Below are 15,806 nucleotides of genomic sequence, written 5' to 3'. Positions count from 1 at the left end.
ATCATCATCATACTGACTGTGTATATACAGAGAGGAGATTCCTTCTACATCAAGGCGCACTTCAACTACGAGCAGCCGGACAAGGGTGAGATGACCTTTAAGAAGTGCGACGTGTTCCATGTCGTGGATACTCTACATAACGGAGTAGTTGGGGCCTGGCAGGCTTTCAGGATGGGTAAGCTTGTTTTATTAGTGATCACTTCATTGCCGGCATGATTGTTTATTGCGGTACATATTGGAGTTGGAAGTTATTGTGTTAATTGGAGAAATTTTTTGATTGATATAAATATATAAAATGAAAATTACTTATCTTATCTTATCTTACTATTTGGAGGTAACCCTGTAGATTATATTTATATGTTAATAATTAAGTTGATAAGATCCTAATCAGTAAATAATTGATTTAGATTTTGCGGTTTCTATGGTTACATTATTACACATGCGGTTTACACAAACATACTAAGAAATTTCACTAAATTTGGTTCATTCGTCTATATCTTGGCCAGTAAAAGTCTGTTGGTTCTTTCTTGGGTTGTTTGTATCCATTAAATGTTAAAACGGTCGAAATATTCAGGCCCAAATTGTCTGAAGAATTTAGATTTTTTTAAGTTTTGAGAAATCCACCAATAAAAATAGGAAAATATGCCAAATTTTGATTTACGAAGAAAACTTAGTATTTATAAGGAGTCACGGAAGTTCGTAGTAAGATTTTGACTCCACTGGAGACCACCGGAGGGAATTCTTTTTCACTGGAGGGGTTTGAAAAACTGCTTTTTACAATTCAAAACTTTACGCAGGGTGATTTACATTCCACTGGAGGGATTCAGATNTTTCATCCCATCATTCATTCATTTATTCTTTTTATATTTCAATGAATAGTCATTAAATAAAGAAAGTTGATACAGTCATGTATAAATTTGTTCGTCGAAAAATTGAGCCTTTGATCAAACTTAATTTTTTCCTACATCTTTTCAACATGAGGATGAAAAACTTAGATTATTTAATGTAATAGAATTAATATTTTGAATTATTAAATGTCTACGACTTTGGGTTACAAAGACAAATCATATAGGGATTAGAAAATTAGAGTTTCTTTTTTTACAAAAACTCAATTTCCTTATTTGCAGTTTGGCCTTCTTCCTCTATTTCTCTTATCTTTTCATTCAATCATTCATTCATTTCATTTGAAAAGAATTTTTCACTCTTCCTTTATTCATCCTATTATTAAGGCTTTTTTATTTGTTTACCTTTCCTGAGGGGTATTAAATGTCCCATCTATGAATATATTTTTCTGTGAAATGTCCAATCTATTAAATATCCTGTTCTATGAAATGTCCTATCTATTAAATATCCTGTTCTATGAAATGTCCTATCTATGATTATGTTATTACGAAATATGTTTCTAAGAAATGTCCCAATACCTTTATCTGTTATTTGATAGACTAATTTAAAAAAAACCTCCTATTATCGAAAAGATTAATCAGCGTAAACAACCCCCCCCCCCCTAACTCCTAACACAATATAAAGATTATTTAGTGTAAAATCCCCCCTTCTTACATAATGTAAGGATTATACATGGTAAAAATCCCCCTCCTTACAAAATGTATAGATTTTACATCGTAAAATCCCCCCTCCTTACACCATGTCCATATTTTACAGTGTAAAAATCTGCCTCCTTATACCATGCATTGATTTTACAGAGTAAAACTCCCCTTCCTTACAATATGTAGTGATTATACAGTGTACAAATCCCCGTCCTTACACCATTTATAGATCTTACAGTGTAAAAATCCCCCTCCTTACACCATGTATATATTTTTCAGTGTAAAAATCCCCCTCCTTATACCATGTATAGATTTTACAGTGTAAAATCCCACCTCCTAACACACTATGTATAGGTTTAAAAATCCCCCTCCTTACAATATGTATAGATTTTACAGTGTGAAAATGCCCCTTCTTATACCATTTATAGATCTTACAGTGTAAAAATGCCCCTTCTGACTCCATGTATGGACTAGATCAGCCCCCAGTGATACCTAGAACAATAATTATTATAAATTATGGGTTTCAGTAAGAAATATCGTTTTGGCAAACTCAATGTTGAAACCAATCAAAAAATATAATTAATAACTATACCACCAGCCAATACTATACATGGGAGGGATGAGATGTGTGGCGAAATAGTGAAATCTTTTTCCCCCTCCCCTCTTCCTTTCACCCCGCCTCCCCTACCCTCCCATCTTCCATTCACCCCCCTCCCCTCCCATCCCCTCCCTTCCTCCAATTTACTTCATACATTCCCTCCCACACATCAATCAAGAAAATGGCAGCAAATATATATATTAAGCTTTATATATATATATATTTATATACATATGTTTATTTATATATATATATGTATATATAAATATATATATATTATATCTACGTTAATTGCCTTTCTTCTAAATATTTTAGCTTTTGTTGCTACCTTAACAACTGGCAGTATTTTTTTTTCTTTCATCATAAAAAGCAGTGGAAAAGGAAGAAGACCTTTAGACTAAAATTACTATTATAATAACATTCAATGAACATAACAAAAACACAGCAATTTTGCAGTGTTAACTGTCCCATTCCACAATTTTATGGGTCCCACTGTAACAACTTATGATTTCTCTGATTATTATGTTTCCATCGGCGGATTTTCAAAAAGTTTTGTTCGTCCGAAGCAAAAATACAGATTTCTTATTTACATAAAAAATGTCGATAATGATTTTGTAATTTTCATTGGTTGTTACAGACCTTCACACCACTTTTTTACAAATATTTCAGTTGCTAGTTACAAATTTGAAAGTTACCTTTTATAATTAAAAGAAAAAACAACGTCAAGAATATCATTTTTTTCTGGATCTCACAAAAATAAACCGGTTTTTAGATCCGTTCCTGTCTGGTCTTGGCCGTGCAGCTGAGCAGGTTCAGAAAGGTGTTATACCGAACAAATCTAGGGCAGAGGAGATTGCAACCAAACAATTTAACGCGGCAAAGAAAGAACAATCCGTCTCAGAACAAAATAAAGGTAAGGAACAGTTTCTTAGGTTAGAATCTGCTATATTTATAATCCAAAAACGATTATATCAATTCAATGAATAATAATAAAAATAAATAAGAAAGTTTTCAATTAATCAAAGGGAAGCATTTTTAATCGTCAGTTTCTCTTGACCTCTATATTTCTGTGTATCCAATCTGTTTAACAGTTTGATAAAAATTAAAATTAAAATCGAAAGTTGTCTTCATTGTATTTATATAATCACTTACCACTGCATATTAAACCCCCTAACTTATTTTTTGATATAAATAAGCCAATCTTAGCACTCAAATGATATTTATCAACAATTTATTCAGGATCATTCTTCAAGAGAAAACGAACCCAGAACCATAGAAGAAGCAAATCCCTGGGAAAGGTAAATCTTTTGTTCTTTTCTAAAAATTTAATCATTTAATAGTTAAACATTTTTTTACACACTTTTGTCTCCAAAATGATTTCTGTCTTACTCCCCCCCGTAAATTCTTGCCTATCTACTTAATTCTGTGCAGTCTACAGTCTACAGTCTGCACATCTTTCTATTTTAAATTAGTTCCTGAAGGTTCAAACATAATTAGTATTCATTCATTTATTCATTCATCCATCCTTCCTTTCCAATTTTTCATCCCATCATTCATTCATTTATTCTTTTTATATTTCAATGAATAGTCATTAAATAAAGAAAGTTGATACAGTCATGTATAAATTTGTTCGTCGAAAAATTGAGCCTTTGATCAAACTTAATTTTTTCCTACATCTTTTCAACATGAGGATGAAAAACTTAGATTATTTAATGTAATAGAATTAATATTTTGAATTATTAAATGTCTACGACTTTGGGTTACAAAGACAAATCATATAGGGATTAGAAAATTAGAGTTTCTTTTTTTACAAAAACTCAATTTCCTTATTTGCAGTTTGGCCTTCTTCCTCTATTTCTCTTATCTTTTCATTCAATCATTCATTCATTTCATTTGAAAAGAATTTTTCACTCTTCCTTTATTCATCCTATTATTAAGGCTTTTTTATTTGTTTACCTTTCCTGAGGGGTATTAAATGTCCCATCTATGAATATATTTTTCTGTGAAATGTCCAATCTATTAAATATCCTGTTCTATGAAATGTCCTATCTATTAAATATCCTGTTCTATGAAATGTCCTATCTATGATTATGTTATTACGAAATATGTTTCTAAGAAATGTCCCAATACCTTATAAAAAATAATTCCTGTTCCTATTTCTTCAAAGAATACTCTCGAAACCTTTTATCAAAAGAAATATCGGATTTAAAAAGGCTCGCTTTAGAATTTGTCCTGAAGGGGCTCATCACCCGTTGGGGCCTAAAAACCCCTTGAAAACCATAGATTATACTAATCCAGGGGGGAATGAGCCCCCAAAGCCCCCCTAAGTACGCCTATTGCTGGCTTTCAATGTAAAAAATTAACAAAACCAAGGGTGATTAGGATCAATTTTCAGACAGAAATCCGCATATTTAAAGTTTTTATTCTGATTCTAATTTTCCACAAATTTTACAAATTAAATGTTCTATTGCAGACCGTAAATTACCTTTATGAACGTTCATTGTATGAATTTATTCAGACCAAATAAATGCATTTGCAATTTGACACGCATTAAGCACAAAATTGAATATTTTAACACATCTTTTTTTCAATTAGAACTCAGCTTCAAATATGCATAAACATTTTAGAATGCTTAAAATGCGTCTATGCATGCATATTGTGTTAATGCAAGTTTTTGCATCAAAACCCAGCGGGGTATTTACGTCCATATACCTTCATGTTTTTCAGGTCGTTTTCAGGCATATTAGTTTATTTTTCGAGAGAAAGTTAATTATTTGAAATTTGTAATTTTTGGAAATACAAGATGCATCTTTAATCTATAATCTGATTTCTTGAATCTTGAATTTTGAACCTGGAATCTTGAATCTTGAATCTTGAATTTTGAACCTGGAATCTTGAATCTTGAATCTTGAATCTTGAATCTTGAATCTTGAATCTTGAACCTGGAATCTTGAATCTTGAATCTTGAATTTTGAACCTGGAATCTTGAATCTTGAATCTTGAATCTTGAATCTTGAATCTTGAATCTTGAATCTTGAATCTTGAATCTTGAATCTTGAATCTTGAATCTTGAATCTATATATCTAGGATCACTGGGAAGACCTGGTATGGAGTGAGAGTATGTCCAAGTTCCCAGCTTATGAACGGGTCAGCTTACGACACCCTGGTTTTCCTCGGCCAGTCGTTATTTTCGGCGCAGTGGCCGATATTGCACGGGAACGTCTTCTAAGAGATTTCCCACTTAAATTCGCCTCCCCTCGTAAGTTTTTTCTTGAATAGTTGTATAGTTGTATTGTTGTATAGTTGTATAGTTGTATAGTTGTATAGTTGTATAGTTGTATAGTTGTATAGTTGTATAGTTGTTGTATTGTTGTATTGTTGTATAGTTGTATAGTTGGATAGTTGTATAGTTGTATAGTTGTATAGTTGTATTGTTGTATAGTTGTATAGCTGTATAGTTGTATAGTATTATAGTTGTATACTCGAATAAGGAAGAATCGTGTATACAAGAATAACACGAATACAAAGGCAACGTCAGATTTCAATCATTGCGATTATATCTTGAAACTGCAACCAAAATAGATACTAGAATTTCGTATCCAAGAATTGGTTTTATTTTTATTTCTTTGATTATTACTAATTTTTTGGGGGGCATTTCTGGCTATGATGTTGCAAATTATTAGGTTAAGTATATATTTATGACTCAAATTTAATTTTCCAATTTGAATAGTTCAAATAAAAATCGTAATATTCATCGAACCTGGTTTAATGATAGATTTAAAGCCTCGAGCTAGAATAGGATTGAATGGTAAAATTTTCCGTCAATCAGGTTTTTATAAAATAATCTTTCACCTGGAAGATTTGTTTAACATTAATATTTCAGTCTGCAATTTTTTGTATTTTTTTTACTTAAGGCAGTTTATAGTACCATTGTATCTTTGTATCCCTTTCTACTGTATCCTATACATTGTACCAAGAGCAAGATTTATCATGTATCCTGATTCCTGAGTTAGATAAAGTATTGTATCTTTGTATCTTTATATTCCTCTCTACTTATATGGATCAAGATATATCTTTGTATTCTGTATAATAAAGAGCAATGTATTCTGGAATCACCTCCTACTATATTCTATACCTAGAGCAAGATAGTTCAGCAAGCCTGGGTTCTGGAGCAGGGTTGGAGAACAAGAAATCTGGAATAGTTCGTCTCTCTGCTATCAGGGATATCATGGAGCGAGGTCTACACGCACTACTGGATGTCACGCCGAACGCTGTTGACAAGCTGAACTACGCGCAGTTCTATCCAATCGTGCTTCTTGCGCGTGCAGACAGTAAACAGACCATCAAGGAATGCCGCGCTGGGTTGCCAAAGTAAGATTTACAAATAATTTCATAATTTTTCTTTTTTGAAACTTGTTTGACCTCATGACCTTTTATTTACATTTGTAGAGGTCAAGGCCAGATGCTGGACTGGCGACCTTGGTAAGTCATAATCGGGTCGCTTCGCGGCAAGGGCACAAATTCGCTTTGCTTCGGGTTGCAGATTTATTGTAGGGTTGGTTGGAGTCTGGCAATACAGTATCAGAGAACTCATATTGGATTTTGGATTTAAAAGATAAAAGGTTTTATCCATTAAGGATGAGACTTCACAAGACGACTGTTGGAATGTATATTGTCTTTTTACCCACATTAATGATTCCCTAAAGACCAAACTTTAACTTTCAGATTGTCAAATTTAACGAATTTCAGGTCGTCAGTAAAGTCCCATCCATACAATGATACATATATATAAATATATTCATTGATTTAGGCTCTCAGATCAATATAAAAAACATATAGAAAAACACAAGAAACATAGTGGAAGACCCAATATTCATGGAAAATCATAAATATAATATGATAAACTTTTCAATAAAACACATTTGTATTGGGTCTTCATTGAATTAAAACTCATTAAAACACAATACCTACATCTTTTTAAACAAATATTAAACCAGTTGATATTTGTGTTTTGCTAGTCGTTTTTTGATGCAAACAAAATCTAAGGTATTTTAAGATTCTCACATTGCTTAATTTACATAAAATACTACTTTTAACATAACATCACACGACAAACACACATTCCTTTGTCGAGATTGTTTTGAAAACAAACCTAATGCTTTAGCATTAAGATTAAATGTAAACGTTTTCAAAATAATTTCCAAAAGATTTCTTTAAATTAACCATTGGCAACGGTATTTAAAAACAAATATTTATACGGAGAAACGTTTTTTTAATATTTTAATCTGTAATTTATTATTTACATTAATCAGTAATCAATGAAAAATCAATCAAGATTTTTATTAAAGAACTTCTATTTTCTTTATTTTTTGACTGAAAGTTGATAATAAACAATTCATAATAATAATGAATAAATAAAATGAATATATAATCAAATTAATGAATTATACGTAAAAAGCAAGAACTGTATTTATTATTTAAGAAATGTGTTATTGTTCTATATTTCTTAAATTATAAGTGAATAAATGAATAAAACTATGATTAAATGAAATAACATAATCTAGGAGAGCCCATCTTCCGAGCCGCAAACTTCTTGAGCAAAGTCAGAAAATAGAAAAGCTGTGGGGCCATAGCCTTACTGGTACACTACACTTACACGCGGATAATTGGTACAATAAGGTCAGTACATAGCCTTACTGGTACACTACACTTACACGCGGATAATTGGTACAATAAGGTCAGTACATAGCCTTACTGGTACACTACACTTACACACGGATAATTGGTACAATAAGGTCAGTACATAGCCTTACTGGTACACTACACTTACACGCGGATAATCGGTACAATAAGGTCAGTACATAGCCTTACTGGTACACTACACTTACACACGGATAATTGGTACAATAAGGTCAGTACATAGCCTTACTGGTACACTACACTTACACGCGGATAATTGGTACAATAAGGTCAGTACACAGCCTTACTGGTACACTACACTTACACACGGATAATTGGTACAATAAGGTCAGTACATAACTCATATTGTATTGTACTGCAGTTTAAACACAAAACTAGAATTAAACTCTTATTTTATATCCCTATATCTTAGTAACCTGATTTTTGATCTAACACGATTTAGTTTCTAAAATATGAAAGGCCTACGGTATCGATTTTAATTTAAATTTGAATATTTTAAGTAAAAAAAATATTTATAAGAAAAAATTTGAATTTTGAAAAATGAAATATTTACCATTTTTAAAAATTTCTCTTTCTTAGAAAACTTTTTTTTGCTTTTAAAGGGAGTGACCGGCTATGTAAGATAGTTGAACTGAGTATGTAGAATTGTGGAAAGCTTCTTTCGGATTCATTTGAGACATATTAAACTTTTTAAAGATCTGTAAATCCTGAGTTTGAGCACAAATTCGATGTTCAAACTCCTACTTTGGGGATGGATACGTTTTCAGAATTAGTTTTTTTTAAATTATTGAATAACGAAGACATAAAATGTAAATAAGTTCTACAATTAACTACAGACGTCATGTATAGGAGCATGTTGAGAAAAAAAATTAATCTTATCATCGAAAATAAGTAATCGTGTTCAATTATTAGTTTCTATTATCTCATTATTCTGTTTCTCATTATTCACAACGATTTTCGCAGATTTTCTAGAATTATTGTTGAAAAAACGACATTTTAAGAATTTGATGAAATCTGCGAATAAATTCAAAGAAAATTAGAAATTCAATAAAATAATGAGAAGGAAATAATCGATTTAGCATTTATTTATTGACAATTTTCTTTTGAGAAATATGTTCCCAACCATCTCATTAGATTACTGTATAATTTTTACTTTATTTTTCGTTGTCGTTATTCAATAATAAAAAAAAACTAATTCTGAAAATGTATACACCCCCAAAGTAGGAGTTTTGAACGTCGAATTTGAGCTCCAACTCAGGATTTACAGATCTTTAAAAAGTTTAATATGTCTCAAAATGAACCGAAAGACGTTTTCCACAACACTGCATACTCAGTTCAACTACCTTACATAACCGGTCACTCCCTTTAACTTATATGGGAATTAAGTTTTAAGTGAAAAAATTAAATTTGTTAAAACTTTTTGTTTATAAACTTTTAATTTAGATCACAGATTTGATTGAGAAACAACAAACTGCCCCAATCTGGATGTCTGATGCTAAGGTAGAAAATTTATACAGTTTAAAAGGAATGTTTACGAAAATTGTCTAAAAATCATTTCACATTTCGTGAACATTCCTTTTAGTTGAAGATATGCTAGTCAGAGATTATATGAGATAAAAACTAGATTAAAGTGTTATCTGTTGTTATCTCTGGTTTTATCAAGATTGCTTTGCTTGCATGGATAAAGAATGCTTAAAACGCATGGAATTTTAGTTATGCATGATATTAGCTTAGTTTCGCATTCTTAAAGGAACTGTTCACCATTTTGAAAATAAAAAAAATTCCAACTTTCTGAACACAAGAACCAAGCCAATTTTTCAGAGTCAAAATAATCATTTCTTTCTGTTTAAATAAGTAATTTTGGCTAATTTCGTAGATTTTTACATATTTTCTTTACATTTCTCTTTTCATTAATTTTATGCACAATGTGTTAAATCTTAAATAATTAAATAATTAAATAAAATAATTAAAAATTAATTGTTTCTAAAGTTGAACAGAAAATATTTAAAAATTCAAGAAAGGAGCTGAGTTTTTGCCACAAATTATGATTTTACAATCACTATATCTTTTCAACCTGATGGTGTAAACCATTGATATTTCAATTATCATTATTTGATCTCAAATGATTCATAGTTTGAAATATCTAAGGTCTACAACATTAAAATGCAAAGATATAGGGATAAGAAAATCAGAGTAAGGAAATGAGTTTTAACTAATTTCGACGATTTTAATCCTAGGGACATCTTTAAACCGTATAATTGGATTAGTTGAAATCCTAATTTGACAACAAATATTTGGTGTTATAAAAGTATTTTCAAATAGGTGAACAATAGCTTTATATATTCTTTTGATTCTTTACTTCGTAGTGTTAGATATTTAAGACACAAGGTTTCGCTTAATGAGATAAAAGAAAATCTGAACATTAAGCATGTACACATAATATATAAATCTGGTATACTGTATAGCCGGTAGAGTTCTGTTCTGATGTATTCCTGCTACCGTTGGGATCTCCGCCACAGGAAACACGTTTATCCGGCAGAAAGTGACGCCATTTTTTCTTATAGGTTGATAAAAATGCATGTTTGCATGATAGTAATCCGCAATTATTTTGACGATGTTAACTGTAAATATGACGGGAATGCAGTTGCATTGTGTAAGAATTTTAGAAGGAATTGTGAAAATATAAATATAAGTATTAAGATAAATGAAACCTAGCACGCTAGATTTCGTTTTCATAAAGCCGCCAAACTTTATATAAAAACAAATCACAATAATACCCAATTTAATAGAAAATACTTGAATTCAATAAAATATGTCATATTTAATCAGAAACATTTTTAAAGCTCGTTGCGTGCAAATTGTTCTATTTTTTTTGCATTGAAAATTAATTATATTATCTTAAATTTTAAAAGAACTTGACTTACAATATTACAAAGCATCATGATTTCGTGGGAAAATTTAATAAAAACCTGAAAGCTTTCAATCAGAATTCAAATTTTTCATAAATTTACCCCAACTTGTGAAATAGAAAGACAATCTTTTAAATGGTTTAAACAGTACCTAGAAAGTAAAATGGGTCTTTGTGCACTGCACAGTTTTATGGTTATTGGACTAAATATTATCATATATAATATATTAACATAACTTGAGTCGAAGAGTCTTCTTCCTATTCCACACAGTTTTACGGGTCCCACTGTGTTTTCATTAAAAGTCGTCGTTGCATTCCACTATATTTTGTGGACCACTGAACACTGGATAAACCTGGACCTGTAGGACTACCTGGACTCGGAGGATACGGACTCCGAGAGCCCTCCGGTCCCTCCTCCGTTGGACCCGGAGATTTACGACATGCTCCTCAAATCCATCGACAACAAGGAGACACCAGGGACCAATAGATACAGTCGACAGGAGGATAAAGTCGAACATTTTATCTAGAATAGATACAGTCGACAGTAGGATAAAGTCGAACATTTTATCTAGAATCTTTGATTTCAGTCGACAGGAGGATAAAGTCGACCATTTTATCTAGAATCTTTGATTTTATAGATTTTTGTTGCTAATTGGATCAAATTAACATTAAAGGGTCTGACTTCGTAATTTCAAGTTACCCCCCATTTTAAGAATAACAACAGTACGCTTTGAACCTCTTTCTAAGCAAACATGAGGATTTAGAAACAATTTCCTTCTTTTGCTGGATAAATCTGCATGTTATTTATTTTTAATTATTAAATGGAGGATCACTAGAAATTACGTTAACAGACTAAATGTTGAAAAATACAAGATAGAACAATGTGGTTAGGGGTGATTAACATTTTTTTATTTTTGACTTTTTATTTATAGTTCAACTTCTACTGCTCTTTTAAATTCCGATTCTTCAACTGTAAGTTGCTTGCACCTTTAATACCTTAAATAATAATGCATGATGATATTGTAAATATAGAATATAATTGGTAAATGGTAACACTGCATGTGATTCTGTAAATAATGTAATTTTAGAATGATATCTTTTTAATTAATAAGTTTATTATGATAAATTAACCTAAATTGTTGATTAATTTTTATCATATTTTCTTAAGATGTTTATTAAAAATCTGAAAAATTAATGAATTAAAAAGTTATGCACACTCTATTTCTAACTTGTTCAGAGAAATATTTACAAAATGGAACTGTCACTGCTAATTTTTTAAAACATTAGTTATGCAATTTGTTCAATATTTTAAAGAACTCGAAAAAACAAATAATGCGGTTCAAGTCTGTGAAAATGTCTTAAATGAGTTTTTTTTGCATATAGCATTATTTTTTTAGTGGACTCATAACTAATATAAAATATTTTATTCTGCTCCTTATAACTTTCTGACTGTACTTTTAACATTTAAGTAGTTTTTACCAAATGAATATTTTTATAAAATGCATGTAACAATAAAATATGATAAATAAAGATAAAAAATCTAATATTTTAATTCCTCTTACAGCCGGACGAATCATTTTCGGACGATTTCCTGTTCCCGATGAGTTCTCGTCTCTCGTATTCGTCCTACCCAGAGTCAGACGGAGAGTTTTGCGGAGAAGATAGTCCGAGGAAAGGAGGGACGAGTAGGACTGGGACGTTGCAGGTAATAGTCCGGGGACTTAAAGGACGAATTTGATATAAGCAGAAGAAAGCTCCGATTTCGGAATTTATGTTTAAAAAGTTAGCTCTATATCCAAAGTTTCCATCCTCAGAAAAAAATGTAAATTTTATTTTGCAGAGAAACGAAAATATTAGAAAAGGAACAATTTTTCAAAAAATATTTGGATATTTTTACTTTTTACTTTTCCCCCCAAATCAAATAATTTTCTGTTCTTATTTTTAATACTGAAGATTAAAATAAAATGTTAATTAATGTTTCATGCGCTGGTAGAATTATTATTTCATAGAATCCATTAAATTAATCTAATTAACTAAGGAAGGGGGAGGGAGGGGGAAATATCATGATTCATGATATTCAATTTTTTTTTTTTATAAATTTAGGACTCTTCGCGCCTCTTCCGAGCCACCTCTGACCCAAACCTAGCCCGGAAGGATGGAACCATGAAAAGTGAATCCGGAGTAAATATTCCAGATTTTAGTATTCCTCAACAACAACAACAGCAGGTAGATAATATTAGTATTCCTCAACAACAACAACAACAGCAGCAGGTAGATAATATTAGTATTCCTCAACAACAACAACAACAGCAGGTAGATAATATTAGTATTCCTCAACAACAACAGCAGGTAGATAATATTAGTATTCCTCAACAACAAAAACAGGAGCAGTTAGATAATATTAGTATTCCTCAACAAAGACAACAACAGCAGGTAGATAATATTAGTATTCCTCAACAGCAACAACAGCAGGTAGATAATATTAGTATTCCTCAACAGCAACAACAGCAGGTAGATAATATTAGTATTCCTCAACAACAACAGGAACAACAGCAGGTAGATAATATTAGTATTCCTCAACAACAACAACAACAGCAGGAAGATAATATTAGTATTCCTCAACAAAAACAACAATAGCAGGTAGATAATATTAGTATTCCTCAACAACAACAACAGCAGGTAGATAATATTAGTATTCCTCAACAACAACAACAACAGGTAGATAATATTAGTATTCCTCAAAAACAACAACAACAACAGCAGGTAGATAATATTAGTATTCCTCAACAATAACAACAACAGCAGGTAGATAATATTAGTATTCCTCAAAAACAACAACAACAGGAGGTAGATAATATTAGTATTAAAACTCAAAATATATGACGATCCCATGGTTGAATCAAGTCTTCTGTCTTGAATATAGTCTTATAATAGCTTATCAAATGATCTAGCAAAGAATAAACAAGTTTACAGTTGCTAGGAAACATAAATATAAAGAAACAGTGTAAATTCCGCACAGTCGTCTTTGAAGTCTCATCCCTTGTGGGTAACCCTGTACATTTAAAATGTTAATTATATTAAGATACTTTGCTTTAGGGCTCTATTGAGAAAAGAGAATCACAAAGTGGAGACAAGTTTGGGTTTAAACTAGAGGAGTCTCCGGCCTCATCTAACCAAGATAAATATGGCTCCGTTGCCGGAGACAAAACGAAACCTGGACCCGTCCTTCCGCCGAAAATTGACCGGCAGAAGAAGCCAAGTAAAAAATCGGCAGCTGAAAGACTTTTCGGCCATAGGGCCCAGCATAGTCCGCCGGAAGAGTCCCCTAGTCCCGGATATGGATCAACAAACTCTAATTCAAACTCATTTAACGCTCATTCGGCGGAGGGTTATGATTCTTACGGGAAGAGAACGGCGGATCCCGGTTACGCCAGCTCACAGATATCTCGTAACCCTGGTGGTCAAAATTATCCGCCCCAGCAAAACGGCACACCAACGCACCAAAACGGAATACATGCTCAAACAAACGGGATTCCGCCGCCAATTAACGGAAACCCGTTGCCCCAGAACGGCATTCCTCCGTCGCAGAACGGGATGACTCCGACTCAGAACGGAACTACTCTGCCTCAGAACGGAATGAACGGCTATGCCTCAACGGGGAAGCCCCTACCGCCTTCATCAAGTCAAGATAAATATAGGTAACAATACTTGAAAACACATTTAACAAAACAAACAATTTGAAAAGTCGCCAATTTTTTCAGACATCTACTTTTTTGTTGGAAAAGTTTTCAAATTCGAGTTCGACCAGCCAAAAACGTTTCCTGGGGTAATTGAGAAACCGTCAAATAATTGGGTTTAGTAGTATTGAAGTTTAATAGATGTATGCTTTCAGGTATTCTGAGTACAAACCTATGCCTCCTCCCAAATCTAGTGTATATAAACCTGTACCACCTCCTAAACCTAAAACTTTCTCCTCCACCCCCTCCCACCCCTCCCATCCATCCCAACCTGCTAGCCTGCAAGAATCTAACTATATGAACGGGAACTATATACAAGAGTCTGATTATCCTAACTCCTATCATTATCATTCCTCTAGAGTAGTGGATAACTACCAACCCTCTCCACCACGTGTTCCTCCCTTTGATGACGTGGACTCCAATGGAGTGGACTCAGGTCAAGGGTCCTCATTGGACCGAGACTATTCTAGTTATAACAGATATAATGGACCCCCTCCCCCCCGGTCCCAGGGGCAATACTACTACAATCTACCCACCCAGAGGGAGGAAGGGGGCCAGGGGGGAGTATCCCCCCGCCGTCGCGCCCCTGGTGATACTTTAGATTTATCCAATAGAGAGTATAGAGGGTCAGCATTCGAACTTTATAAGAAACCAGGATACCAACCTTTCCATGGATACGGAGAAGTACCAAGATAATCTCTGTTTATTACAGTACCTGGATATAGGTTGGATATCAATCCTAGAACCTAAACTAAAAAAGATACATCTATTATTTCATGTGCATCTGAGTGCCATAAATTCCGACTAAGATCAAAGTTCCATGGTCGATGATTATTGTTTAGTTCTATGGAGTTATATTTATGGAATGAGTTCTATGGAATATGATCATAGTTCTTAGTTTCAAGTACTAAGATCATATTGCCTAGTTCTATGGACTATGATCATAATGCCTAGTTTCATGGACTAGGATCATAGTTTCTAGTTTCTAGTTCTAAGATCATAGTTCATAGTTTCAAGTACTAAGATCATAGTTCCTAGTTCCATGGACTAGGATCATAGTTCCTAGTTTCAAGTTCTAAGATCATAGTTCCTAGTTTCAAGTTTAAGATCATAGTGACTAGTTTCAAGTTCTAAGATCATAGTTCCTAGTTTCAAGTTCTAAGATCATAGTTCCTAGTTCCATGGAGTAAGATCATAGTTCCTAGTTCCATGGAGTAAGATCATAGTTCCTAGTTCCATGGACTAAGAATTTCAAATTACCATAACAGTTAATAGTTACCAATCCGTCAGTATGCAGATGCACTCGAAAAATAAAAAAA

The 15,806-nt window shown here is 32.5% G+C and overlaps 1 protein-coding gene across 2 annotated transcripts; it reads left to right on the top strand.

Moving 5' to 3' along the window:
• Window positions 1–30: 30 nt before the first annotated feature.
• Window positions 31–15,798, top strand: LOC111705513 (tight junction protein ZO-1; the record flags this gene model as incomplete). 2 transcript variants are annotated; one of them, XM_023478090.1, is given in 12 exon segments in its annotated part: window positions 31–175; window positions 2,915–3,055; window positions 3,382–3,440; window positions 5,230–5,401; window positions 6,282–6,513; window positions 6,592–6,624; window positions 7,707–7,821; window positions 9,286–9,342; window positions 12,315–12,455; window positions 12,854–12,976; window positions 13,847–14,448; window positions 14,643–15,798. In XM_023478090.1, coding segments are annotated over 12 exon segments (2,361 nt in total), but the record flags the coding sequence as incomplete, so codon positions are not given.
• Window positions 15,799–15,806: the final 8 nt, after the last annotated feature.

This window comes from Eurytemora carolleeae, unplaced genomic scaffold, assembly GCF_000591075.1.
Source record: "Eurytemora carolleeae unplaced genomic scaffold, Eaff_2.0 scaffold671, whole genome shotgun sequence".
Taxonomy (NCBI): domain Eukaryota; kingdom Metazoa; phylum Arthropoda; class Copepoda; order Calanoida; family Temoridae; genus Eurytemora; species Eurytemora carolleeae.
This window is presented reverse-complemented; position numbering and strand designations above follow the sequence as displayed.